At 42.4% G+C, this 25690-nt stretch overlaps 2 protein-coding genes across 8 annotated transcripts in view; one reads left to right on the top strand and one right to left on the bottom strand.

Annotated features, from left to right (window-relative positions):
* The first annotated feature begins 8843 nt into the window (after positions 1-8843).
* Positions 8844-25690, top strand: part of LOC110537201 (lysine-specific demethylase 2B) — a 41535-nt gene continuing 24688 nt past the window's right edge. For 4 of the 6 annotated variants that reach the window (XM_021623053.2, XM_021623055.2, XM_021623054.2 and 1 more), the window contains exons 1-9: positions 8844-9687; positions 14054-14198; positions 15082-15160; positions 15311-15357; positions 15798-15976; positions 16069-16175; positions 20425-20518; positions 20940-21093; positions 21294-21409. In XM_021623053.2, coding sequence (XP_021478728.2) covers positions 9631-9687; positions 14054-14198; positions 15082-15160; positions 15311-15357; positions 15798-15976; positions 16069-16175; positions 20425-20518; positions 20940-21093; positions 21294-21409 — 978 coding nt within the window. In that variant the 5' untranslated portion in view covers positions 8844-9630. Of the gene's footprint in view, positions 9688-12900; positions 13463-14053; positions 14199-15081; positions 15161-15310; positions 15358-15797; positions 15977-16068; positions 16176-20424; positions 20519-20939; positions 21094-21293; positions 21410-25690 lie in introns of those variants that run through there. The other 2 variants (XM_021623057.2, XM_021623058.2) reach the window with 2 other exon arrangements.
* Positions 10625-14382, bottom strand: LOC110537204 (calcium release-activated calcium channel protein 1). 2 transcript variants are annotated; one of them, XM_036937206.1, is made up of 2 exons: positions 14240-14382; positions 10625-11911 (listed from the first exon to the last, which is right to left on the bottom strand). In XM_036937206.1, exon 2 carries the CDS (start codon positions 11903-11905, stop codon positions 11351-11353), a length of 555 nt encoding a protein of 184 aa, XP_036793101.1. In that variant the 5' UTR covers positions 11906-11911; positions 14240-14382; the 3' UTR covers positions 10625-11350. The 2 variants fall into 2 exon arrangements, with proteins under 2 accessions (XP_036793101.1, XP_021478735.1); XM_021623060.2 differs by lacking the exon at positions 14240-14382 and adding an exon at positions 12215-12639.

Here is a 25690-nt window from a genome sequence, read left to right on the forward strand (position 1 = left end):
CATTGGCTGAGACAGCAGATGTTCTGATTTTATACACTGCGCTCTTTGAGAGAGGTAGTTAGCAAACCAGTCCAAAGACCCCTCAGAGACACCAATACTCATTAGCCGGCCTATAAAAATGGAATGGTCTACCATATCAAAAGCTTTGGCCAAGTCAATAAAAAATAGCAGCACAATATTGCGTAGAATCAAGGGCAATGGTGACATCACTGAGGATCAGTCCACGGTAAGACAAATTGTCTAGAAATTGAGAAAGTTCAGCACTGTTGCTACTTTCCCTATGAGTGGCCGTGCTGCAAAGATGACTGCAAGAGCACAGTGCAGAATGCTCAATGAGGTTAAGAATAATCCTAGTGTCAGCTAAAGACTTACAGATATCTCTGGGACATACTACCATCTCTGTTGACGAGTCTACGATACATAAAACACAAAAAAAATAATGGTGTTCATGGGAGGACACCATGGAAGAAACCACTGCTGTCCAAATAAAACATTGCTGTGTGTCTAAAGTTTGCAGAAGTGCACCTGGATGTTCCACAGTGCTACTGGCAAAATATTCTGTAGACAGATGAAACTACAGCTGAGTTTGGAGGGAACACACAACACTATGTGTGGAGAAAAAAAAGGCACAGCACACCAACATCAAAACCTCATCCCAACTGTAAAGTATGGTGTTCCCAAGTTTATCAAGACATTTTGACAGGAGAATGTTAGGCTATCTGTCCGCCAATTGTAGCTCAACAGAAGTTGGGTGATGCAACAGGACAACGACCCAAAACACAGAAGTAAACGTACAACAGAATGGCTTCAACAGACGAAAATACGCCTTCTGGAGTGGCCCAGTCAGAGTCCTGACCTCAACCCGATTGAAATGTTGTGGCATAACCTCAAGAGAGTGGTTCACACCAAACATCCCAATAATATTGCTTAACTGGAACAGTTTTGTAAAGAGGAATGGTCCAAAATTCCTCCCGACTGATCTGCAACTACAGAAAACGTTTGGTTGAGGTTGTTGCTGCCAACCAGTTATTAAATCCAAGGGTTCACATAGTTTTTCCACCCTGCACTGTGAATGTTTACATGGTATTAATAAAGACATGAAAATGTATAATTGTGTGTTATTAGTTTAAGCAGACTGTGTTTGTCTATTGTTGTGACCTAATTTTATGACCAATTTATGCAGAAATCCAGATATTTCCAAAGGGTTCACATACTTTTTCTTGCCACAGTATATGCCCTCCAAAGAAAGGTCGGTGGACCAGGATTCAAAGATCAGATTAGGAAAAAAGAGGTGATGTTTGTTCAATTGCATTTAGGACATTGTACATTGAACTCGGCAGGGTAGCCTAGTGGTTAGAGCGTTGGACTAGTAACCGGAAGATTGCAAGTGACCACACACTCCAGTAGGTGGCGGCATGCACGTTGGTTTGTGGACTGCCATTATATCGTAGACGAAGAAGCAAGCAGCAGCAGCAAGCAGCAGCAAGCACCTAGCTAGCTATCTTGACCTAATGTCAAATTTGACTTTGCTTTGAAAGACTAGCTAAAAGGAGCTGTTCACTTGAATACATGGTACAATGTGTTAATATATGTTTTTTTAGCTGTAAAAGTAATGTGTAATATAAACAGGTCCTTAGCTAGCTAGCCAGCTAACATTAGCTAGCAAGTTTGCACATGAATCAGCAATTATTTTCTTATTTTGTTTATGTTTTGGTTGTCAGTTGAGCAGACATTGTAAACAAACAATATACCTACAGTGGGGCAAAAAAGTATTTAGTCAGCCACCAATTGTGCAAGTTCTCCCACTTAAAAAGATGAGAGAGGCCTGTAATTTTCATCATAGGTACACTACAACTATGACAGACAAAATGAGAAGAAAAAATCCAGAAAATCACATTGTAGGATTTGTTATGAATTTATTTGCAAATTATGGTGGAAAATAAGTATTTGGTCAATAACAAAAGTTTATCTCAATACTTTGTTATATACCCTTTGTTGGCAATGACAGAGGTCAAACGTTTTCTGTAAGTCTTCACAAGGTTTTCACACACTGTTGCTGGTATTTTGGCCCATTCCTCCATGCAGATCTCCTCTAGAGCAGTGATGTTTTGGGGCTGTTGCTGGGCAACACGGACTTTCAACTCCCTCCAAAGATTTTCTATGGGGTTGAGATCTGGAGACTGGCTCGGCCACTCCAGGACCTTGAAATGCTTCTTACGAAGCCACTCCTTCGTTGCTCGGGCGGTGTGTTAGGGATCATTGTCATGCTGAAAGACCCAGCCACGTTTCATCTTCAATGCCCTTGCTGATGGAAGGAGGTTTTCACTCAAAATCTCACAATACATGGCCCCATTCATTCTTTCCTTTACATGGATCAGTCGTGGTATGGTGTTCTTTGGATGCAACTCAGCATTCTTTGTCCTCCAAACACGACGAGTTGAGTTTTTACCAAAATGTTATATTTTGGTTTCATCTGACCATGTAACATTCTCCCAATCTTCTTCTGGATCATCCAAATGCTCTCTAGCAAACTTCAGAAGGACCTGGACATGTACTGGCTTAAGCAGGGGACACGTCTGGCACTGCAGGATTTGAGTCCCTGGCGGCATAGTGTGTTACTGATGGTAGGCTTTGTTACTTTGGTCCCAGCTCTCTGCAGGTCATTCACTAGGTCCCCCCGTGTGGTTCTGGGATTTTTGCTCACCGTTCTTGTGATCATTTTGACCCCACGGGGTGAGATCTTGCGTGGAGCCCCAGATCGAGGGAGATTATCAGTGGTCTTGCATGTCTTCCATTTCCTAATAATTGCTCCCACAGTTGATTTCTTCAAACCAAGCTGCTTACCTATTGCAGATTCAGTCTTCCCAGCCTGGTGCAGGTCTACAATTTTGTTTCTGGTGTCCTTTGACAGCTCTTTGGTCTTGGCTATAGTGGAGTTTGGAGTGTGACTGGATCTGGATCTTGAACTTCTTAACCTGCTCCACTACAGCCCCATTGATGAGAATGGGGGTGTGCTCGGCCCTCTTTTTCCTGTAGTCCACAATCATCTCCTTTGTCTTGATCACGTTGAGGAAGAGGTTGTTATCCTGGCACCACACAGCCAGTGTTCTGAACTCCTCCCTATAGGCTATCTCATTGTTTTCGGTGATCAGGCCTACCACTGTTGTGTCATTGGCAAACTTAATGATGGTGTTGGAGTCGTGCCTGGCCATGCAGTCATGAGTGAACAGGGAGTACAGGAGGGGACTGAGCACGCACCCCTGAGGGGCCCCCGTGTTGAAAATCAGCGTGGCGGATGTGTTGTTACCTACCCTTACCACCTGGGGGTGGCTCATCAGGAAGTCTAGGATCCAGTTGCAGAGGGAGGTGTTTAGTCGCAGAGTCCTTAGCTTAGTGATGAGTTTGAGGGCACTATGGTGTTGAACGCTGAGCTGTAATCAATGAATATCATTCTCACATAGGTGTTCCTTTTGTCCAAGTGGGAAAGGGCATTGTGGAGTGCAATAGATATTGAATCATCTGTGGTTCTGTTGGGGCAGTATGCAAATTGGAGTGGGTCTAGGGTTTCTTGGATATTGGTGTTGATGTGAGCCATCACCAGCCTTTCAAAGCAGTTCATGGCTACAGGCGTGAGTTCTACGGGTCGGTCGGTAGTCATTTAGACAGGTTACCTTAGTGTTCTTGGGCACAGGGACTATGGTGGTCTGCTTGAAACATTACAGACTGGTATTAAAGACTCAGTCAGAGACAGGTTGAAAATGTCAGTGAAGACACTTACCAGTTGGTCAGCGCATGCCCTCGCATTATACGTCCTGGTAATCCGTCTGGCCCTGCGGCCTTGTGAATGTTGACCTGTTTAAAGGTCTTACTCACATCGGCTATGGAGAGCGTAATCACACAGTCACCCTGAACAGCTGATGCATGCTTCAGTGTTGCTTGCCTCGAAGCGGGCATAGAAGAAAATGTAGCTTGTCTGGTAGGCTCGTGTCACTGGGCAGCTTGCGGTTGTGCTTCCCTTTGTAGTTTGTAATAGTTTTCAAGTCCTGCCACATCCGACGAGTGTCGGAGCCGGTGTAGTACGATTCAATCTTAGTCATGTATTGATGCTTTGCCTGTTTGATGCTTTGTCGGAGGGCATAGTGGGATTTCTTATAAGCTTCCGGGCTAGAGTCCCGCTCCTTGAAAGCGGCAGCTCTACCCTTTAGCTCATTGCGGATGTTGCCTGTAATCGATGGCTTCTGGTTGGGGTATGTACGGAAAGTCACTGTGGGGACGATGTCATCGATGCATTTCTTGATGAAGTCAGTGACTGATGTGGTGTACTCCTCAATGCCATCAGAAGAATCCCGGAACATATTCCAGTCTATGCTAGTAAAACAGTCCCGTAGTTTAGCATCTGCGTCATCTAACCACTTCTTTATTGACCGAGTCACTGGTGTTTCCTGCTTTAGTTTTTGCATGTAAGCAGGAACCAGGAGGATAGAATTATGGTCAGATTTGCCAAATGGAGGGCGAGGGAGAGCTTTGTTTGCGTCTCTGTGTTTGGAGTAAAGGTGGTTTAGAGTGTTTTTTCCCCTCTGCTTGCACATTTAACATGCTGGTAGATATTAGGAGAAACGTATTTAAGTTTCCTTGCATTAAAGTCCCCGGCCACTAGGAGCACCGTCTCTGGATGAGCGTTTTCCTGTTTGCTTATGGCCGTATACAGCTCATTGAGTGCGGTCTTAGTGCCAGCATCGGTTTGTAGTGGTAAATAGACAGCTACAAAGAATATAGATGAAAACTATCTTGGTAAATATTGTGGTCGACAGCTTATCATGAGTTACTCTACCTCAGGCGAGCAAAATCCTGAGACTTCCTTACTATTATTTTTCGTGCACCAGCTGTTTACAAATAAAGACAGACTACCACTCCTTGTCTCGGAGGCAGCTGTTCTATCTTGCCAATGCACCGAAAACCCAGCCAGCTGTATGTTATTCATGTCGTCGTTCAGCCAAGACTCAGTGAAACATAAGATATTACAGTTTTTAATGTCCCGTTGGTAGGATATACATGATCGTAGTTCAACTATTTTGTTATCCAATGATTGTAGGTTGGCTAATAGGACTAATGGTAAAGGCTGATTACCCACTCGCCGTCGGATCCTTGCAAGTCACCCCGACCTACCTCCCCGATATCTCTGTTTCTTTCTCCTGCGATTGACAGGGATGAGGGCCTTGTCGTGTGTCTGAAGTAAATCCTTTGCCTCCGACTTGTTAAAGAAAAAATCTTCTTCCAGTGTGAGGTGAGTAATCGCTGTCCTGATATCTAGAAGATATTTTCGGTCATAAGAGACGGTGGCAGAAACAGTATGTACAAAATAAGTTACAAATAACGCGAAAAAAACACACACAATAGCACAATTGGTTAGGAGAACGTAAAACGGCAGCCATCTCCTGTGCCATTGGAATACATGACTACCTCCAATTACCTCATACCCCTGAACATCGGCTTGGTATTGGTACTCCCTGTATATAGTCATGCTATTTTTAAAAACGTGTTATTCATTGTTTATTTGTATCATTTTATTCAGATCCCAATTAGCATTTGCCAAAGCAGCAGCTATTCTTTCTGGGTTCCACAAAAAAACACAAGTAATATAACACTGATACACAAGGATAGTCACACAAATGTAAAATACAATGAAATACAAACAATACAACAACAAAAAAATGGTATGTTAGTGTGTCTGTGTGGCCTTGAATTTGTTTTGGACTTGAGGACTGTGAATAGACCCCTGATGGCATGTCTTGTGGGGTATTTTTTACATGTATTTTTATTTCACCTTTATTTAACAAGGTAGGCTAGTTGAGAACAAGTTCTCATTTACAACTGCGATCTGGCCAAGATAAAGCATAGCAGTGTGAACAGACAACACAGAGTTACACATGGAGTAAACAATTAACAAGTCAATAACACAGAAAAAAAGAGAGTCTATATACATTGTGTGCAAAAGGCATGAGGAGGTAGGCGAATAATTACAATTTTGCAGATTAACACAGGAGTGATAAATGATCAGATGGTCATGTACTGGTGTGCAAAAGAGCAGAAAAGTAAATAAATATAAACAGTATGGGGATGAGGTAGGTAAATTGGGTGGGCTATTTACCGATAGACTATGTACAGCTGCAGCGATCGGTTAGCTGCTCAGATAGCAGATGTTTGAAGTTGGTGAGGGAGATAAAACCTTTTTCTGTATGTATGGGTGTCTGAGCTGAATGTTATTTGATTATGCAGACAATCTGGAATTTTCATTACAGTAATACCTCTCATAACTATAAGAGAAGCAGTTAATCTATCGTCAACCCTCAACCAGGATAGACTGGCATGCATGTTGATGTTAGCTCTTTATGCGCAGTTAAGGGCAATGCCTGCTGTTCTGTTTTGAGCCAGCAGCAGCTTTGCTAGTTCTTTCTTTGCTGCACTTGACCATAATACTGGACAGTAATCAAAAGTGTGTGTATTGACATTCATATTGCACTGTACAGCTTTACCTAAGGATAGGGGATCAATGAAATGGGCTATCAGTCTACTCAATACCCAATATATTTTTTTCTAACATCCTCCTCAGAGCTACGATGCTAATGTTCTCTGGGTGTCACTGAGTAGACTGATAACCTAATCCATAGAGGCTGTACAGTGAAATAAGAATGCCTCCAATGCAATTCTAAAGTCTAATAGATCCAGTGTGATTTCAACAGATTTTTGTCAAATTAAACGTTTGTTGAATTTATATAAGAACATTTCAACCTCATTTAGCATGATCTATTTCAGTATGGCATGATTCCACTATTTGTATTATTTGCATTTGACATTCATTGAGAGACCTTTATGTTGAAAGCAAACAGCAAATTCCACTGTTGTGGCTAATCTTTATTGTGGGTCTGACCACCATTAATCAAATAAGAACCGTTTTATAAATTAGGGGTATTTTAGATGTAGTTAGCTAGCTAACTACAGCTACTGAAACAGATTGTCGTTGTAGCTATGTTTTTTGGGAAGAACATAGTTTGCATCCATCAGCTAGCTAGCTTTTTTTAACGACCAGCACTGTCTCTAGAGCTTGTGTCTGCGCTCGTGCAGCAGCGGCATGGGCGCCAACTGTCTCTAGAGCTTGTGTCTGCGCTCGTGCAGCAGCGGCATGGGCGCCAGACACAACTTTACCAGCATCATAGTGTAACAGTATAACTTTAGACCGTCCCCTCGCCGCGAACCAGGGACCCTCTGCACACATCAACAACAGTCACCCACGAAGCATCGCTCCACAAAAGCCGCAGCCCTTGCAGAGCAAGGGGAACCACTACTTCAAGGTCTCAGAGCAAGTGACGTCACCGATTGAAACGCTATTTAGCGCGCACCACCGCTAACTAGCTAGCTATTTCACATCCGTTACAATAGCATACATATTGGTGAATCGTTGTGACATGAAATACGAGTGATAGTGTAATCAATGTGTAATAACTATGTAAAAAATGAAATGTTAAATTATTATGTGACGTGCAGTAATATTCGGGTCCTGATTGGTCAACATGCTTAGACACGTCAAATAGCGTTCCATACCATACAGTGTTTGTTTACATTTATAATGTTTAAAAACATTGGAGCAAAACAAGCTTATATTTTGGGTTCTCATGGAGTGTGTCAGTTTATAAGTTTTTATTTGATAAGTTAGCATTCAGAAGTTATATTCTTCAAAGACCAATTGATATATAATTTAGTCCAAAAATGGATGTAGCAACTACAGATTGACCCTTTTAAGTCTATCAAAAGTGTGCGAGTTTGAGCATATGTCCATTAAGCCTATGGATTTATTTTATCAGCATGAATTGGATTGAGCAATTAAAGCCCCACTTTTATTCCATAGGCTTGGATCAGCACTATGCAGCTGTTACAAGAGAGCATTTTTGACTGGCTGTCCACAGGTTTCAAAAACAATGATTGATAGGCAGTTTAAACTTCTTGAATTGAACCATTATGGGTTCAGCTACACATTTTAGATTTGTGAACAGCCATCCACAACAACCACCATCCGTAAGGCGTAAATAGCTAAATGAGAAAGCAGCAGTGATTCACATCAATGCGCTATGTAGATATCAATAATAAGTGATATCCGTATCACCATAGACTGCACCACTGCTGTCATCCTTACCTCCAAGCGTTTATTCAAATTGGTTAATATTTGGATAACGACAGCAATCTCACTATTGGAAGACATAGCTTGGACTGTAGCCTACAAAAGCCTATTCTTGCTCTTTTCCCGCGATTGATCCAACTAATTTGGCGTGTCATCATAGTTGGCTCTGATTTGTGGTCAGACTCGTTCAGGTGGAACAAATTTAAACTTTCGCATTTTTTCAATACTGATTTGAATGTCATTGAGAAAACAGCAGTGTCCGATTTTTTCTCGCTAACATCCTTTCTGAATGTAAAAGTAATCATCGAAGTAATCATCAAATTTTTCAAAAATATCCAATCTGATTACAATATTTTTGCTGATAATGTAAGATGCTGTTTATTCAGTCTATGGAGATGAATACACAGGGGATTAGTTGGAGAGCAAGACGCATGGTACTACTGTTGCATGACATAGCCTAGGTTTAAAGGCGTTAACCCTCCATCTTCATTGGCCGTGCAGCATTTAGGGTGGGTGATATGGCCTCTGTAGGGCATTCACACTTCTTGCGCTTCACGGAACAGTGCAGAGCTGTTGTGAAGGAAGTTGTCAAGGAAGTGAGTTTGTGTTTATACTAGACCTCCCGCCTCCACTTACCATCAACCAATCATGTCAATGCGGACCTATACGGATCCCTCTGCATTGTTAAAACATTTTCGTTATGCACGGCGATGCGGTACAGAGCTCAATTTGGCCACTGTGTCTCAAGAGGCTCGGCAATTGCGTCACACCATCCATACCGCGACTCCGACCACCTTTCGGATCAAGCATACATTTTATTTTACTGCGTCACCATTTAGACCCATGGACCGTGACTGGTTCTCTTCATTTCTTTCTTAAAAATATTTCAACAGGTAATAAGGATGTAACTATAGGACCTACACTTTTTTCCTTTCCCACTATACTGTATCTGAGGGAGAATGGCTGAAGACAAACATCATGGACAGGGCATATTATCTTACATGGAAGTCCCATGACTGTCACCACGGGTGCGTTCAAGACAAAGTTGATTTCCAGTGTGTAAATGGAGAGTTGAGGTATATTAAGCAATTGTAGCCTACATTTGCATGCATCTTTATTAGTGTAGATGAGCTGTCCACAACTTTCACAATTTGTCTGGAATTCAATGAAACACTGCAAGAACGAAATATTGCACACAAGTCTGTTACTACTGTGGCAACAGCAATTACTTCATAAAACATGTATTTGGTAGAACAACGTGACTGAATTCGGTTTGGATTTGCATGGATTTGGGTGTAAACTATAACAGTATGTCAGGTTTTGAGATTGGCTTCAACTCAAATTAGGGAATCAAGGGAAAAAAAAACGGTATGAAGGCAACTGTATGGGCATGGGGAGTTATTTTACCTGGACAAAGGTCAGCTTTATGAGGGCTTCTGGGTGGACCGAGTGGCCAAATGGACTTTGGAAGAGAAGAGGCAACAACAACAACCACAATATACACAACTCCTAAGGTACATACTTTGTATTTTGAAGCATTTAAAAGTTTGTATTTTACTGGGTGTTGCAGGTATGGTGCTGAGCCCCCAAGCAGACCAGGGTTCAAATATCTCAATTACTATCACATACATTTCAAAGTATTCTGATATTTGTTAAGACAAGTAGTTTAATATTGGAATGTAATTGGGAAAGTATTGGCAGCTATTTGAAAATACTCAAATACACTTCCATGCATTAAACCCAGGTATTTGAAAATACTTTAAAATGACTTCCAAAGTAAGTAATTGCTTCAGGCTGCATTATTTGAAAAATAACAAATAAAATACATGTATTTGAACCCAGGGTGATGATCAATTCACTGTATGGTGAGGTGTCCCACCTTTCTCTGCTTAAGGTACATCTGTTGGATGTAAAATCAGTTTTAATGGAAACATAGTCAACATACCACAGTGAATAGGACATACCACAGAAGGACAACAGGAGGACCACCCTCCTGTTGTGCTTCATCTCTGTTGATCTCTGGACACGTAGTAAAATGCCATTAATTGTTCAATTAAGAGAGCATATCATCATGAGTAAGATCTTAGTAACTTTACTTCTCTGAAACAGGACCACTGAACATGATCAGACTTGTAATGAGGTCACAGCGCCATCTGTCTATCATTCTCCAATGGCAATTTGAGGTATTAAAAAATGTATCCTAGAAGCAAAACAAAAAGAAAAGGTTTAAGGATGTGCGTATGACCAAACTTTTCTATATTTACCAAGACCTACCAACTCAATGTACAAACAAGTCAGAGGGTGCACTTTTGACAGGAAATTAAAGCAACATAACACCTTTTACGAAGTGAATTGTGTTGAGAAAGAATATGTGCAGTTCATTTCTGTATTCACTGTTTAAGCAGCAGTGAAAATAGCTTTTCAATGTCACAAAAACATTGTTCAGACAACCACGGTACAAAATGTTTATTTCAATAACAAATAGTTTACATAGTAGTAAACTGTTGTGAGTTTATGCAGTAACATTTGGACTACAAATAACTTAAGCAGGCCGATTACATTTAATATCAAACGTTAACTCTAAAAAGTAAAAGTCAGAATATTAGGTTGAATACGGAACATATTCACCTCTTACAGAAGTAATGCCACATTCAAGACAACTCGAAACTGACCTTCCCTGCTTGGAAACTCATTGTAGAAAGATGAGGAATGGGTTTCCCACTTCGAAAATATCAGAATCGTCCAATAGGAAGCTCTACGCAAATGTTAACTTGCGAGGTTCAGAGTTGTCTTGAAAACACCATAAGACCTTCAGTGGTGCTCATAACAATAAAGCAAGCCACCTTATCACAATAGATTGTTAATGAGAGCCCTCTTCAGCCCCATGCACTATTACCTGCAAGGTAAATAGATTTTTTTTTAAACTGTCCACAATACAATCCTCCAAGTGCCAGTTAAGACAGTGGTGTTTTTTTCTGTTGAAAATGTGTACATGCGTTAAGTGGCATAGTTTTACAGTTATATGCAAGTAAAAAAAATCTAGAAATGTCAACATTTCAAACAGTGAGTAGCACAACACTTTCATATAAATTATTTTGTGTTTTTAATAGAAATGTCAAACTAATGGCAAAAGTATTGTCGTGGTAGAGATATCTATCTTGTCAGAGTGGTCAGTCTTTAAGGGAATTGAGAGCTGGGGGATTGCATGAGGGACTCCCCTCTGCCGTCCAGCTCATTCTGCAGCCTGGTCAGGTTGGATAGCTCCTCCAGCTCCTGGAACTGCCTATCTGTCTTGTGGCTGACAAGGGAACGGTAGAAATGTACAGCAAATACTATAAATATCAGGCCAAAAGGCACCATGATAGAGGTGGAGGTGATGGCAGCAGCCACACCTGCAGATATGGTCCCATTGTTGGGGTTGTGGTTCTTAGGCCTAATGGGTAGAAATTTGACCCAGCAGAGGAGTACAACCTCAGCCAGGAAGAGCAGGGTGCCAATGACTGTAGAGAAGGCCCAGGCCAGCTCGATGTGGTGGTGCATTCTCTCATGTGGAGACTCCTTCACTGAGTTGAGGTTGTGAACGTTGCTGACTGCCTCAATGTTAGGCAAGATGCAGGTACTAACCATCAGGGCAAAAAGGTGAACGGCCACCAACACAGTGGTGCAGGCACTGAATGCAATGAGGAGACCAGGTGGGTAAGGATAGGTTGTGTCCAACTGTACCTCCACCATTGCTACCTAGAGAGGAGAAAGGGATAGTAACAGTATGAAATGTATCAGAAAAAAATAGCATTCAAGACAGACCGTCTGGAACTAGAGATCTATAAAGGGGGAAAAACGTGCTGTCAAAATTCCATCCAGACATGATCTTTAAAAATGAAGAAAAACTGCAATGCAAAACTAGGGGGTGCAAAGAATCTATACAACATGAGATGAATACACAAGGATTCTGCTTTTGGATGATGCCTAGCCGTCATCATGCTATGGACAGCAAAGACTTGCCTTTGCTGCAATGCATCTTTGGGCGAGTATATTCCTTACCATAGCGAACCCAGATAGTAGAGCAGACGTTCGACTGGAAGCCTTCAGTTTTGCTCGACTCAAGTAAAGCTTCCTCCAAGACAGTGCTTGCAATGAATGCTCGTTCAGACTCATTGTGCCGCTGAAATTGAATAGACTGAACAGGCGTTGTTTGATTCGTATGTGGCTGTTTAATAATAACGATAGGCGTTAGCTAACCAGAGATAACATCCTCGGTGTCCAAATAAATTGATGTAGAAATTGGCAGCAGTTCAGATACTTTCAATCGATTTTCGTTAGCGCTATGTTGACATTAAATAATGACAAAGTATTGTAAGCATAACGCTGTTTAAACTTCATACCGTCTACTTCTTCTGCAGCGCCTCTGAACCGAACACCTAGACCCTGCTGTTTCGCTCGAGCTGGCTGCACCCATAAGCCATTGCGGCGAAGCTTAATAAACTACGCACAATTCTGCCTATCCATAATAAGTATAATAAGTTAGTTGGATCATACAAACAGAAATACTTTAAACTTTCACATTGTAACTAGTTACTCTGAAACGATATTTATAGTGCGTACAATAATTTGGTTACTGTCATTAGTCAGTCATGCAGGGCCACTCGTGGAAAATAGAACCTGGCTATCTGAAACGTATGCCGTTGAAGAATGCGAAACAAACAGTGTCAGTTATACTTGCAAATTATTTATAATAATTTGAACGACAGTGGATGATTATAATTTAGCTATTCGCATGACACGTTGATACAAATGTCTAGCTATTAACTAACAATTTGCAATAATCAATTGAATCATTTTAGACAATGTTCCCACTGCCCATTGTGCCCAATAGCGTACATGCATGCAATATATCCATATTGGAGGGATCTAAACTAGAGCGAGCGAGCATGCATGCGGACTCCAAGCAGCCTTTGTTGTGCATGCAATTGTAGGTCTATGACAGACCGCGAAAAAGTCGGATAAATAAATGTAATAGCATTTGTTTGTTATACATTCAGAACTATTTTCATAGTTGACGTGAAGAATAAGTAGTGTGGGAGGTGACGCATGACGTTGTCCAACAATGTTTTGATTCTGTCGGTGACGTTATCCAGCACAAAACAAATATGGTTACCACTTAGTTGAGTCGAAACGCAGTGATAATTAGTTTAAATGTGATTATAATAATTTTTTTAATGAAGGGCTGAACAGATACACTAGGCAAGGGCTCAGATCATGGAAGCTGGTGCAGATTCTGGACGCAAGCTGGTGTGTAGCATTATTACCCTATTCTAGCATAGCTAGCCTCGCTTTTAACTGGACTAGCTAGCTAGGTTAGCTGAGATATCAGTGGTAGCCTAGTTTATCGTCATTTCATTGACCCTCAGAACAGAAGATGTCATATGTTAAATTTTGACAAACGTCAGCTTTATGTAGTTACTTAGGCTATATTTTACTTGGAAAATGATAGACGTCATTCACAAGCCCACTCAGACTTTGCGTACCGTTGTTATTGTGCATCTTAGCACGTTATGTTAATGTTTGTCTTGGACATAACGATTGAGGTTATTAACTAGCATTGTTTAATCATATGTAAAAGGTGTTTGCAGCTAAAGGCCCACCTACAACCACAAATACAGCATAGCCACGTGCACCACTGTTTTATTGTGGTCTCTTCTCGAGCCTACATAAGATAATGTACTGCCTGGCCTATGCGTTTTCTAATTTGAAACGACCGCCCTTATTCAAAGCTATACTTGCATATTCATTATATACTCTAGTATTTTGAGAACATTATTGGTAAGACGTGATAAATATTGTCTCATACTTTTATAACCTGTATTTTCATTCCTCTACTAGCGCTCCATCTGCCGGACAATGTACGACGAAAATGAGGACTTCTCTGATGTTGAAGAAATTGCAAATGTCAGGGGTTTTAATCTGGAGGAGAAACTTGTTAGCAATTCGTACAACAGACATTTCGTTCAGTTGATGGACGGCAAAGGTAATTTAAAATAAAATGCTTAATTCATAATTTTAGCTTACCACACTCACTGTCCCCTCACTGGTGGACACGCTTAAAGGCCAGGGCAGTCAAACACGTAATTTCCTTGTATTTCATATATTTCCACACTGAGGTTGGAATAATATTGTGATAATGCCCATTTAGTGTAAGAGCTGTTTGAAAAGACTGCCTGAAATTTCAGCCTGTTTTGGTAGGATGGAGTTGTGGTGTGCCTTGTGACATCACCAAGTGGTAAATTAGTTAATACACCAATAAGAAAGAGCATTCCAAACCTCTGCCAATAACAGCTAGTTTTCCCATTTTCCCCTCCCCACTCAGACCACTCCCAGACAGTCTTAGGAAAATGATTGCTTGAGAAATTGTTCTTTGCTAAGAAGCTACTGTATTATTTTTTGTTTGCATTTTAATTGAAAACAATCACAGCAAGGTACTTAATTATTACAGAGAAATGATTTGATATTGAGATAAAAATGTCTGCATTGGGCCTTTAAAATGTTCTTCCTTTTCATCCATTGCATTCACACACATTAGGGGAGAAGTTCCATTTGGTTAATTCGTCTTTGTGCATGATGTCCTCACACATCTATGGCTGTGTTTAGACAGGTAGCTGAATTGTGATATTTTTTCCACTAATTTGTCTTTTGACCAACCACAACAGATCTTTTCACATCAGATCTTTTTCAGAGCTGATCTGAGTCGTCAAAAGACCAATTAGTGGAAAAAAATACCAATTAGTGGGGAAAAAATACCAAAATTGGGTTGCCTGTCTAAACGCAGCCATTGAGACACACACAAATTGTACTCTACTGTACCATGTGCAGAGTGAAGATATAATGAACACCTACACTTTTCTTCTTCTCAGATTTCACTTATGAGTATGTTCAAAGAGAAGCACTTCAGACCCCTCTTATTTTCAAAGCCAAAGATGGACTGGGGCTCAGGTGAGAGATGAGTACAATATGAAGACGTGTGAACAATAAAGTCCTATTTAGCCTATTAAATGTTATTGTTTGCCTTGGTTAAATATTAGGTTTTGTGGAATGGTTTGAAGGTAATATGCTTATCTTGACTTCATTCTTGAAAAAATACAGAATGCCAGACCCGGAGTTCACCGTCAGTGAGATTAAGGGTTTGGTTGGTAAGTCTATCTTTTAAATATTAGGCATATTCCTTTCACTGCATAAATACTTCTCTTAGACTCATCATTTAGTTTGGACAGCGGGGCCCACACTGTACTCAACAATACCCTGCATTTGTTGATGAATGAAAAGCATGCTGCCGGAAAAGGTGTCAAGTCAAAAAGTGTGTGGGTGTTGATGGAAACCTTTTTTAAGCCTGTAATGCAGGGTTCTTTCACTTATGGAACAAACATTAGATGACTCACTTTACCAAGATGCATTTCAGAAATTTCCAGTGCAGACACAATACACATAGGCCTATCCATCTATATTACAGAAAGTCAGACTGAAATCAGTTATAGTTAAATGCCACTTTTTACTAAATTACCTCTAATAGGATCTCTCATGTGACATGGTAGTGTTCAGGTTTACGGTAAGACTGCTGTGTTTGTGTTTGCAGGTAGCCGTCGTGCCGTTGATGTGATGGACGTGAGCACTCAGAAAGGCTCTGAGATGAGCATGGCCCAGTTTGTCCGCTACTATGAGACGCCTGAGGAGGAGCGGGACAAACTCTTTAATGTTATCAGCCTGGAGTTCAGCCACACCAAACTGGAGAACCTCGTCAAGAGGCCCACTGTGGTAAGATGGCACCGCCAGTTTTTGATTAATTTATCCATTATGAACAAGGGCAAATTTGACAGTGAATGCCAACTGTCAACTCTCTCTTATAGGTGGATCTAGTGGACTGGGTGGACAACATGTGGCCCCTTAAACTGAAACAAAGACAAACTGAAGCCACTAATGTCATCTCAGAGATGAAGTACCCCAAAGTACAGAAGTAAGTAATTTGTCTTTTAGAAATTCAGTTAGTTATTGTGTGCAATGTCAAAGTTACTTTTGATGTGTGGACCTGTTACAAAAATGCAGTTGGTTGTACATAACAGGAAAACACTGAAGCACATGCCAAAGTTTATTTTAAAAAGCTGTGAGAAAATTGCTGCTTTGCTGGGAGGAAATATTAGCTTACTCCTCCTTTTTCCAAAGTCCCTTTGCCCTCTCTCTTTTAGCCCCCTGCTGTCATTCACTTCCTCTGATGGTTCTAGATGGTTGCTAGGCAGCAGGGCTCTTTCATGGTAGAGGGCGGTTCTTCACAGGATGCCGAAGTGACTTCATGGCTCATCCTCAGCCAATCAGCTACCAGCATTATGACATAGAGGGCATTCAAGAGCCAATTGTGCCCTCCCTTTCACCCTCACTCTTCCCCTCTCTCTTTCTAGCTCTCTTTTTCACTCTAATATTCTCTCTCTCCTTCTACTCTCACTCCTCTCTATTTTTTACTTAATGGTGCAGGGCAGAAATAAAATCCGGAGCAGTTCTCTCCTGTCTGGTCGGTGACCAGCGCATGGGGGGTAGGGTGGGGGGTGGTCCTGAGCGAACCGGGTCAGAGAGAGGAATAGCTGTCGGGTACGTCTCTGTCTTTTATTGGGAAAAGCTGTTCAGATTGAGAGATGTCGGGAGTATTCTACCATGTCATTTGATTTATTTACCCTATTTTTAATGGAGATGCTCAAGGGCTGGTGTGATTGATCGTGAGTGGTGTTTTGTAGTGGGATGTTGGGCTTCTATAGCCCAGGGTCTGCTCACTCTCTGTCCAGAGGAGAGCTGCAAACTGCTGTGCAATAGGCTGGGGATCTGTGTGTGTGATTATGTGAGTGTCTCACAGGTTCAGCAGATGGGCCCTCAGTGAAGTCTGTAAGCCAGACAGTATTATGCGTCTCGACATGTTCTGTTCAGTGTCGGTGATATGTGTCTATATGGATGAGGTGACCTTCTCCCTCTGAGTGGGAGCATTTATAATGTGCTTACACTGGCAGTTTCCACCATTACCTCAGTCAAGGTCATACTCCGGTCTCCAGCCCATGTGAACCCTCTCCTCCGGTGTCTCTGTGGGAAGGTGCAGATACACTGCTGTGGGATGGATGACAAGCCTGTATCTGTCTGACTGGCCTCATACAGTAAGAGTCAGCCGGGGCTGGAGAACTATAACTTAGCCATGCAACTAGACCAAATCAAATGATATGTATGGACAAAATGAGCCGTGTTGACAGGATGGGAAGTTGTCTGTATTTTATGAGCTACTGCTACTGACTGGATCAGAGGAGGCAAACAAGCTTGTATTGATCAGCTGCCTGGTGTTATTGAGGCTCCTGGAGGGTTTGTTCCCCCTGCATCAGGACCAGGGTTTATGTTGATCAGTGCCAGGTATAGAATTAGTATATGGTTTATTCATCACTCATTTTGGATGTCCCATGGCTTAAAGAGTGGAATTTCTACCCTGCCATATCCACAGTAGAAGTATCACAGCCTTTTTACTAGGGCTGTGATGATACCAGTATCACAATTTTTTCCATGACAAAAATGGAAACATGAAGCAGACCAAAACTCTAAAATATTGTGTGCTATAGCTTGGAATTATTATTTTTTTGACTCTGGAGGACAACATAATGATGTTTGTTTCCAACATTAGGGCTGTGATACATACTGGTATCGTCTCGTCCCTACTTTTTATTTGGCCTTTTTTTAATCTATCACACACTCTGTGTGGTATGCACTTGTTATTAGCAGATTTCAATCTGATAAACCTTGAACGTAGACTAACTGTGCTGGCTGCAAAATGATACCAAGACAACAGATGCACCATTTTACAGTAGCCTACATACAAATAAAACCACCTAACAAAACTCATGACTGTGGCTCTAACAATAATGTGCCATGTAATGATAGTATGGGATGGTACCAGTATCGCGAAACTCATTAGTATCGTGGCAAGGAAACAAAACACAAAGTGTCGCCCCAGGTGGTGAGGGTAGGTAACAACATCTCCACCCCGCTGAACCTCAACACTGGGGCCCCACAAGGGTGGGTTCTGAGCCCTCTCCTGTACTCCCTGTTCACCCACGACTGCGTGGCCATGCATCAATCATCAAGTTTGCGGATGACACTACAGTGGTAGGCTTGATTACCAACAACGACGAGACGGCCTACAGGGAGGAGGTGAGGGCCCTCGGAGTGTGGTGTCAGGAAAATAACCTCACACTCAACGTCAACAGAAACTAAGGAGATGATTGTGGACTTCAGGAAACAGCAGAGGGAGCACCCCCCTATCCACATCGATGGGACAGCAGTGGAGAGGGTAGTAAGTTTTAAGTTCCTCGGCGTACACATCACGGACAAACTGAATTGGTCCACCCACACAGACAGCGTGGTGAAGAAGGCGCAGCAGCGCCTCTTCAACCTCAGGAGGCTGAAGAAATTTGCCTTGTCACCAAAAGCACTCACAAACTTTTACAGATGCACAATCGAGAGCATCCTGTCGGGTTGTATCACCGCCTGGTACGGAAACTGCTCCGCCCACAACCGTAAGGCTCTCCAGAGGGTAGTGAGGTCTGCACAACGCATCACCATCATCAACTACCTGCCCTCCAGGACACCTACACCACCCAATGTCACAGGAAGGCCATAAAGATCATCAAGGACAACAACCACCTGAGCCACTGCCTGTTCACCCCGCTATCATCCAGAAGGCGAGGTCAGTACAGGTGCATCAAAGCAGGGACCGAGTGACTGAAAAACAGCTTCTATCTCAAGGCCATCAGACTGTTAAACAGCCACCACTAACATTGAGTGGCTGCTGCCAACACACTGACTCAACTCCAGCCACTTTAATAATGGGAATTGATGGGAATTGATGTAAAATATATCACTAGCCACTTTAAACAATGCTACTTAATATAATGTTTACATACCCTATATTACTCATCTCATATGTATATGTATATACTGTACTCTATCATCTACTGCATCTTTATGTAATACATGTATCACTAGCCACTTTAAACTATGCCACTTTGTTTACATACCCTACATTACTCATCTCATATGTATATACTATACTCGATACCATCTACTGCATCTTGCCTATGCCGTTCTGTACCATCACTCATTCATATATATTTATGTACATATTCTTTATCCCTTTACACTTGTGTGTATAAGGTAGTAGTTTTGGAATTGTTAGGTTAGATTACTCGTTGGTTATTACTGCATTGTCGGAACTAGAAGCACAAGCATTTCGCTACACTCGCATTAACATCTGCTAACCATGTGTATGTGACAAATAAATTTGATTTGATTTATGTTGTCATTCAGTCACATTCATTTATTTCCCAAGCTATAGCACACTAAGTTACATACAGATGGTTTTTAAAGGATCAAAGAGTTTTGTCTGCTTCGTGTTTTCAGTTTTGTCATGGAAAACATATTGCGATATTGGTATCGTCCCGGTCGTAAATGATACGGTTCCATTTTCTCCACTGAAGCCCTGGAGTCATAGCCTCGCAAGCCGCCTGATTTCGCGAGCTTACATTGTTTTACTATAGCGCAGCGGTATTCATTCTGGTTTATATGAGGCTACTGGAGTCAGTGGTCGGGTCCCATTCTATTAATAGACCTGTTCTCATTCTTATCTCACTGAATTACTGAATGATTTATGTCCCACGGAGCCATAATCATTCCACAATTAACTTCCAGAGGAGAGGCTGTTGTGAGGCTGTCCTCTAAGCTTATTTGTGGTTACTGATTTTTGTTGTTGTTGGTGTTTGTTGGAATAGGGTACTGGCAGTTGTAGTACAGTAGAGAGTAGTGGATTTCAAACAGATGTTGTGGTTGAGCTGCTTGTTTCTTAGAAATTAATCACAAAGATTTATTTTATTTCCCCCTTTCGGTTTCTGATGTTCATTCAGCTCAGCCCCTAACCCATGGTCGTCTTAGTTACATTTGAGTCATTTAGCAGATGCTCTTATCCAGAGTGAATTGTGGGAGCAATTAGGGTTAAGTGCCTTGCTCAAGGGCACATCAACATATTTTTCACCTAGTCGGCTCAGGGATTCAAACCAGGGACCTTTTGGTTACTGGCCCAACGCTCTTAACGTCTAGGCTGTCAAACAAAGAAAATATGCTTCCCTAGGTTCGTCATAACTATTCAGATCCAGTGGGTCATCATTCACCTGTCTCATGTCCCTCTGTAGGTACTGTTTGATGAGCGTGAAGGGCTGCTATACTGACTTCCACATTGATTTCGGGGGCACGTCTGTGTGGTATCACGTGTTCAAGGGAGGAAAGGTAAGTTGTCATGTTTGTTTTCCAGATTGTATGTGGCAAAATAATGCATCCTGAGGCTCTCTGGTATACCCTCCCCCAATCCTGGTACTGTACATGTATTCTATTTCTGTTGAGGCGCTACAAATGAACCTGTTCCCTGTTTGTCTCAGCAATTGCTGCAGAGTCAGCAGACATCAGAGGATTGTTGCTAGGGTGTCCGTATGCACACCTTTGACGGATCACATTATACAAACTTGCAAAGGTCAAGCTAAGGCATGAAGAGGAAGCGAGGGGGAAGAACATTATGTGAAAGGATGAACAAATCTCCGAAATGTGCTGACTTCTCTAATATAAGCTGTAACCTTGAGAAATATATCGCCCTTGTTGTTAGATGACAACCAAAGCCACATCCCCAACTTTTATCTCCCTGTCCTGTGCTCAGGTGTTCTGGCTGGTGCCTCCGACACCTCATAACCTTGCACTGTATGAGGACTGGGTTCTGTCAGGCAAGCAGAGTGACGTCTTCCTGGGAGATCGTGCAGATGGCTGCCAGAGAGTTGAGCTAAAACAGGGCTACACCTTCTTCATCCCCTCTGGTGAGCTGCCTAGCATTTTGTTTTGATCTATTCCTATCATAATATCATGAATATCATTGTAACAAACCATACAGTATATGCACTGCTTTATTCAGGCATGTGTTTGAGAACATGTTTGGACATACCATGTCTGTCTGCCTGAGCATGTTTTGAGTGGGTCAGCTGGTTCTCATGATGTTTGGCTGGCTGTCCCGTTTCAGGCTGGATTCATGCAGTCTACACCCCCGAGGACACACTGGTGTTCGGAGGCAACATTCTGCACAGCTTTAACATTCCCATGCAACTCTCAATCTATGAGATAGAGAACAGGACTAAGGTAGGCTGTCTCATACAGGTGTTCCAGTACTGATGCTTCACTCCACCTCTGACCTGCTCCATTAGTGAAACCATTAGTGAAACTAAACTGTGTCTCTACAATGAAGATGGATGGGGAAAAAGCCTCACCTCATACAAACAAGTCTAGGTCACTTAGTGTGCTATGTCAATGAGTATGAGAACTGAATAGTCTCTTCCTCAGCCCCTACCTCTGTTTTTTTTACAGATCTGAACTGGATAGGGGAAGTTGGGAAGCTAGGGATTGAAACGAGGCAGGAATGTGACACAAAGGCCCAGGTGCTGAACTTTCTGTCATTGGCATTACCATCCAATTGAGAGACAGACTGATGTGCTAATGATGGCACGGATGAGGTCTGTGCCCGCAAACAAAAATCCATCCATATTCATGTGGAAATAGTCTGTGACAGCGGTTCATGTAAAATCAGAATACAGCGCTAAAAGGGCAGAAATGAATCACGGAGCTTGTTGTGTCATATTGGCTTAATCTCTCGTGGAGAGATCCTGTGCGTAAACCAAAGAATCTGACACTGACTATTTGGATGTATAATTGGGCAAAGGCGGTGCTTAAGCAATTTTAAACTCCAGGGGTGATAAACACAGGTTCAATTAGTGAAGGGGAGGGGGTTTTGGCTGAGAGTTTCTTTTTGCTAGGGTGGAGACGCAAACCGAACCGTATGGACCCAACACAGCTGATTAAATGACCCAATATTTAAATTCTGGGTTAACTGAGATTACATACTGGCAGCCTGAGACTGAAATACTTAAAGGAAAGAGTGTTTCTCTTCTTTTCACAAACTCCCAGGGGCTTCTTATGTTGATGAAATATAGTGTATATGAGCCTATTGCTTTTGTGTGTATGCATGTGTTTGTACTGTATATGACCTAATTAGAGGAATGTCTAGAAATATTTCACTATTTTTATTCCGGTATTCTTTCCAATAATAAGATCGGAGTAGTTGCTGTAATGATATGGATGCTTGTCCTGCAGGCTTTGAGATTTATATGGATACTTGGCTAAATGTAGCTTTCTCAGTTATGATGGATAGCTGGTTAGAAGAGTCAGCTTTGCTGAAAGTACAGTACTATTTTTGTTTCTGCTGGAAAAGAGGTATGAGAGAAACAGAGACAGTTTCATATGCTCCCCAGGGCTTGGCACGTTGCGTTCACTCTATTTTTACACCTCAACACAGAAATGGAGCTGGAGAAAGAAAGGATTATCACTGAAAAGTGTTGATCTGTATGAAATCATCTCAGCGAGATAAATATAGCTGTGTTTCTTAGAGGAGAGTGGGAATCAGATCATGCTGCTGTGTCTGAGAGGGCAAGCTCTCCCTGGAGAGATGGGAATGAATGGAAGAGCTTGGCCTTGAACAGGGCCTCTGGTTTGCCAGTGTATGTTTAACGTAACTGTTGTCTCTATCAAATGCAGTTGAATTGTTCAACTAGTTTCTTACACGACATGACCAAAAGTATGCAATCCAGTCAGACACAAGCATTAGTGAGGTCGGAAGCTGATGTTGGATGATTATGCCTGGCTCGCAGTAGGCTTTCCAATTCATCACAAAGGTGTTTTATGGGGTTGAGATCAGGGCTCTGTGTAGGCCAGTTAAGTTCTTACACACCGATCTCGACAAACCATTTCTTTATGGACCTCGCTTTGTGCACTGGGGAATTGTCATGCTGAAACAGGAAAGGGCCTTCCCCCAAACTGTTGCCACCAAGTTGGAAGCACAGAATCGACTAGAATGTAATTGTATGCTGTAGTGTTAAGATTTCTCTTCACTGGAACTAAGGGGCCAAGCCCAAACCATGAAAAACCGCCACAGACCATTATTCCTCCTCCACCAAACTTTACAGTTGGCACTATGTATTAGGGCAGGTAGCGTTCTCCTGGCATCAGCCAAACCCAGATTCGTCCGTCGGACTGCCAGATGGTGAAGCTCGATTCATAAAATCACATTTTATTTGTCACATGCGCCGAATAAAACCGGTGTAGCATTCCACAGTAAGGTCGAGTTTACAAGCCCTTAACCAACAATGCAGTTTTAGAAAAATATTTACTAAATAAACTAATGTAAAAAATAAGAGCAACAATAAAATAACAATAACGAGGCTATATACAGGGGGTACCGGTACTGAGTCAATGTGTGGGGGTACAGGTTAGTTGAGGTAATATGTACGTGTAGGTAGAGGTAAAGCGAAGATGTATAGATAATATACAGCGAGTAGTAGCAGCAGTGTCAAAGGAGAAGGGGGGGGGGTCAGTGCAAATAGTCCGGGTAGCCATTTGATTAGCTGTTCTGCAGTCTTATGGCCTGGGGGTCGAAGCTGTTAAGGAGCCTTTTGGACCTAGACTTGGCACTCCGGTACTGCTTGCCGTGCGGAAGCAGAGAGAACAATCTATGACCAGAGTGGCTGGAGTCTCAGGCAATTTTTAGGTCCTTCCTCTGACACCACCTGGTATAGAGGTCCTGGATTGCAGGAAGCTTGGCCCCAGTGATGTAATGGGCCGTACACACTACCCTCTGTTGTGCCTTGAGGTCGGTGGCCGAGCAGTTGCCATACCAGGCAGTGATGCAGCCAGTTAGGATGCTCTCGAGGGTGCAGTTGTAGAACCTTTTGAGGATCTGAGGACCCATGCCAAATATTTTCAGTCTCCTGAGGGGGAATAGGTTTTGTTTTGCCCTCTTCACGACTGTCTTGGTGTGTTTAGACCATGATAGTTTGTTGGTAATGTGGTCACCAATGAACTTGAAGCTCTCAACCTGCTCCACTACAACCCCATCGACGAGAATGGGGGCGTCCTTGGCCCTCCTTTTCCTGTAGCCCACGATCATCTCCTTTGTCTTGATCACGTTGAGGGAAAGGTTGTTGTCCTGGCACCACACTGTCAGTTCTCTGACCTCCCTATAGGCTGTGTCATTGTTGCCGGTGATCAGGCCTACCACCGTGCTTGGCCGTGCAGTCCTATCAAGAAGTCCAGGATCCAGTTGCAGGGGGAGGTGTTTAGTCCCAGGGTCCTTAACTTAGTGATGAGCTTTGAGGGTACTATGGTGTTGAACGATGAGCTGTTGTCAATTAACAGCATTCTCACATAAGTGTTCCTTTTGTCCAGGTGGGAAAGGGCAGTGTGGAGTGCAATAGAGATTGTGTCATCTGTGGATCTGTTGGGGTGGTAGGCAAGTTGGAGTGGGTCTATGGTTTCTGGGATGATGGTGTTAATGTGAGCCATGACCAGCCTTTCAAAGCACTTCATGGCTACAGATGTGAGTGCTATGGGTCGGTAGTCATTTAGGCAGGTTACCTTGGTGTTCTAGGGCACAGGGACTATGGTGGTCTGCTTGAAACATGTAGGTATTACGGACTCGGCCAGGGACGTGTTGAAAATGTCAGTGAAGACACTTGCCAGTTGGTCAGGGCATGCTCGGAGTACACGTCTTGATAATCCGCCTGGCCTTGTGAATATTGACCTGTTTAAAGGTCATTCTCACGTCGGCTATGGCAAGCGTGATCACACAGTTGTCCGGAACAGCTGGTGCTCTCATGCATGCTTCACTGTTGCTTGCCTCGAAGCGAGCATAGAAGTCATTTAGCTCGTTTGGTAGGGTTCATCACTCCAGAGAACGTGTTTGACCTGCTCCAGAGTTCAATGGCGGCGAGCTTGACACCACTCCAGCTGGCACTTGACATTGCGCATGGTGATCTTAGGCTTGTGTGCGGCTGCTCTGCCATGGTAACCCATTTCATGAAGCTCCCGACGAACAGTTCTTGTGCTGACGATACTTCCAGAGGCAGTTTGAAATACGGAGTGTTTCAACCGAGGACAGACTATTTTTATGCGCTTCAGCACTCTGCGGTCCTGTTGTGAGCTTGTGTGGCCTACCACTTTGCAGCTGAGCCGTTGTTGCTCCTAGACATTTCCACTTCACAATAACCGTACTTACAGTTGACCAGGGCAGAAATTGGACAAACTGACTTTTTTGAAAAGGTGGCATCCTATGACGGTGCCACATTGAAAGTCTCTGAGCTCTTCAGTAAGGCCATTCTACTGCCAATGTTTGTCTATGGAGATTGCATGGCTGTGTGCTTTATTTTTTTTTACATTTTAATAACCCTGTCACCAATGGGTGTGGCTGAAATAGCAGACTCTACAAATTTGAAAGTGTTTCCACATACCTTTGTATTATATAGTAGCAGTAAAAAGTTTGGACATGCTGTGGTAGCCATGCTGGTTAAGTGTGCTTTGAATTCTGAATAAATC

This window comes from Oncorhynchus mykiss, chromosome 12 (assembly GCF_013265735.2).
Source record: "Oncorhynchus mykiss isolate Arlee chromosome 12, USDA_OmykA_1.1, whole genome shotgun sequence".
Lineage (NCBI taxonomy): Eukaryota > Metazoa > Chordata > Actinopteri > Salmoniformes > Salmonidae > Oncorhynchus > Oncorhynchus mykiss.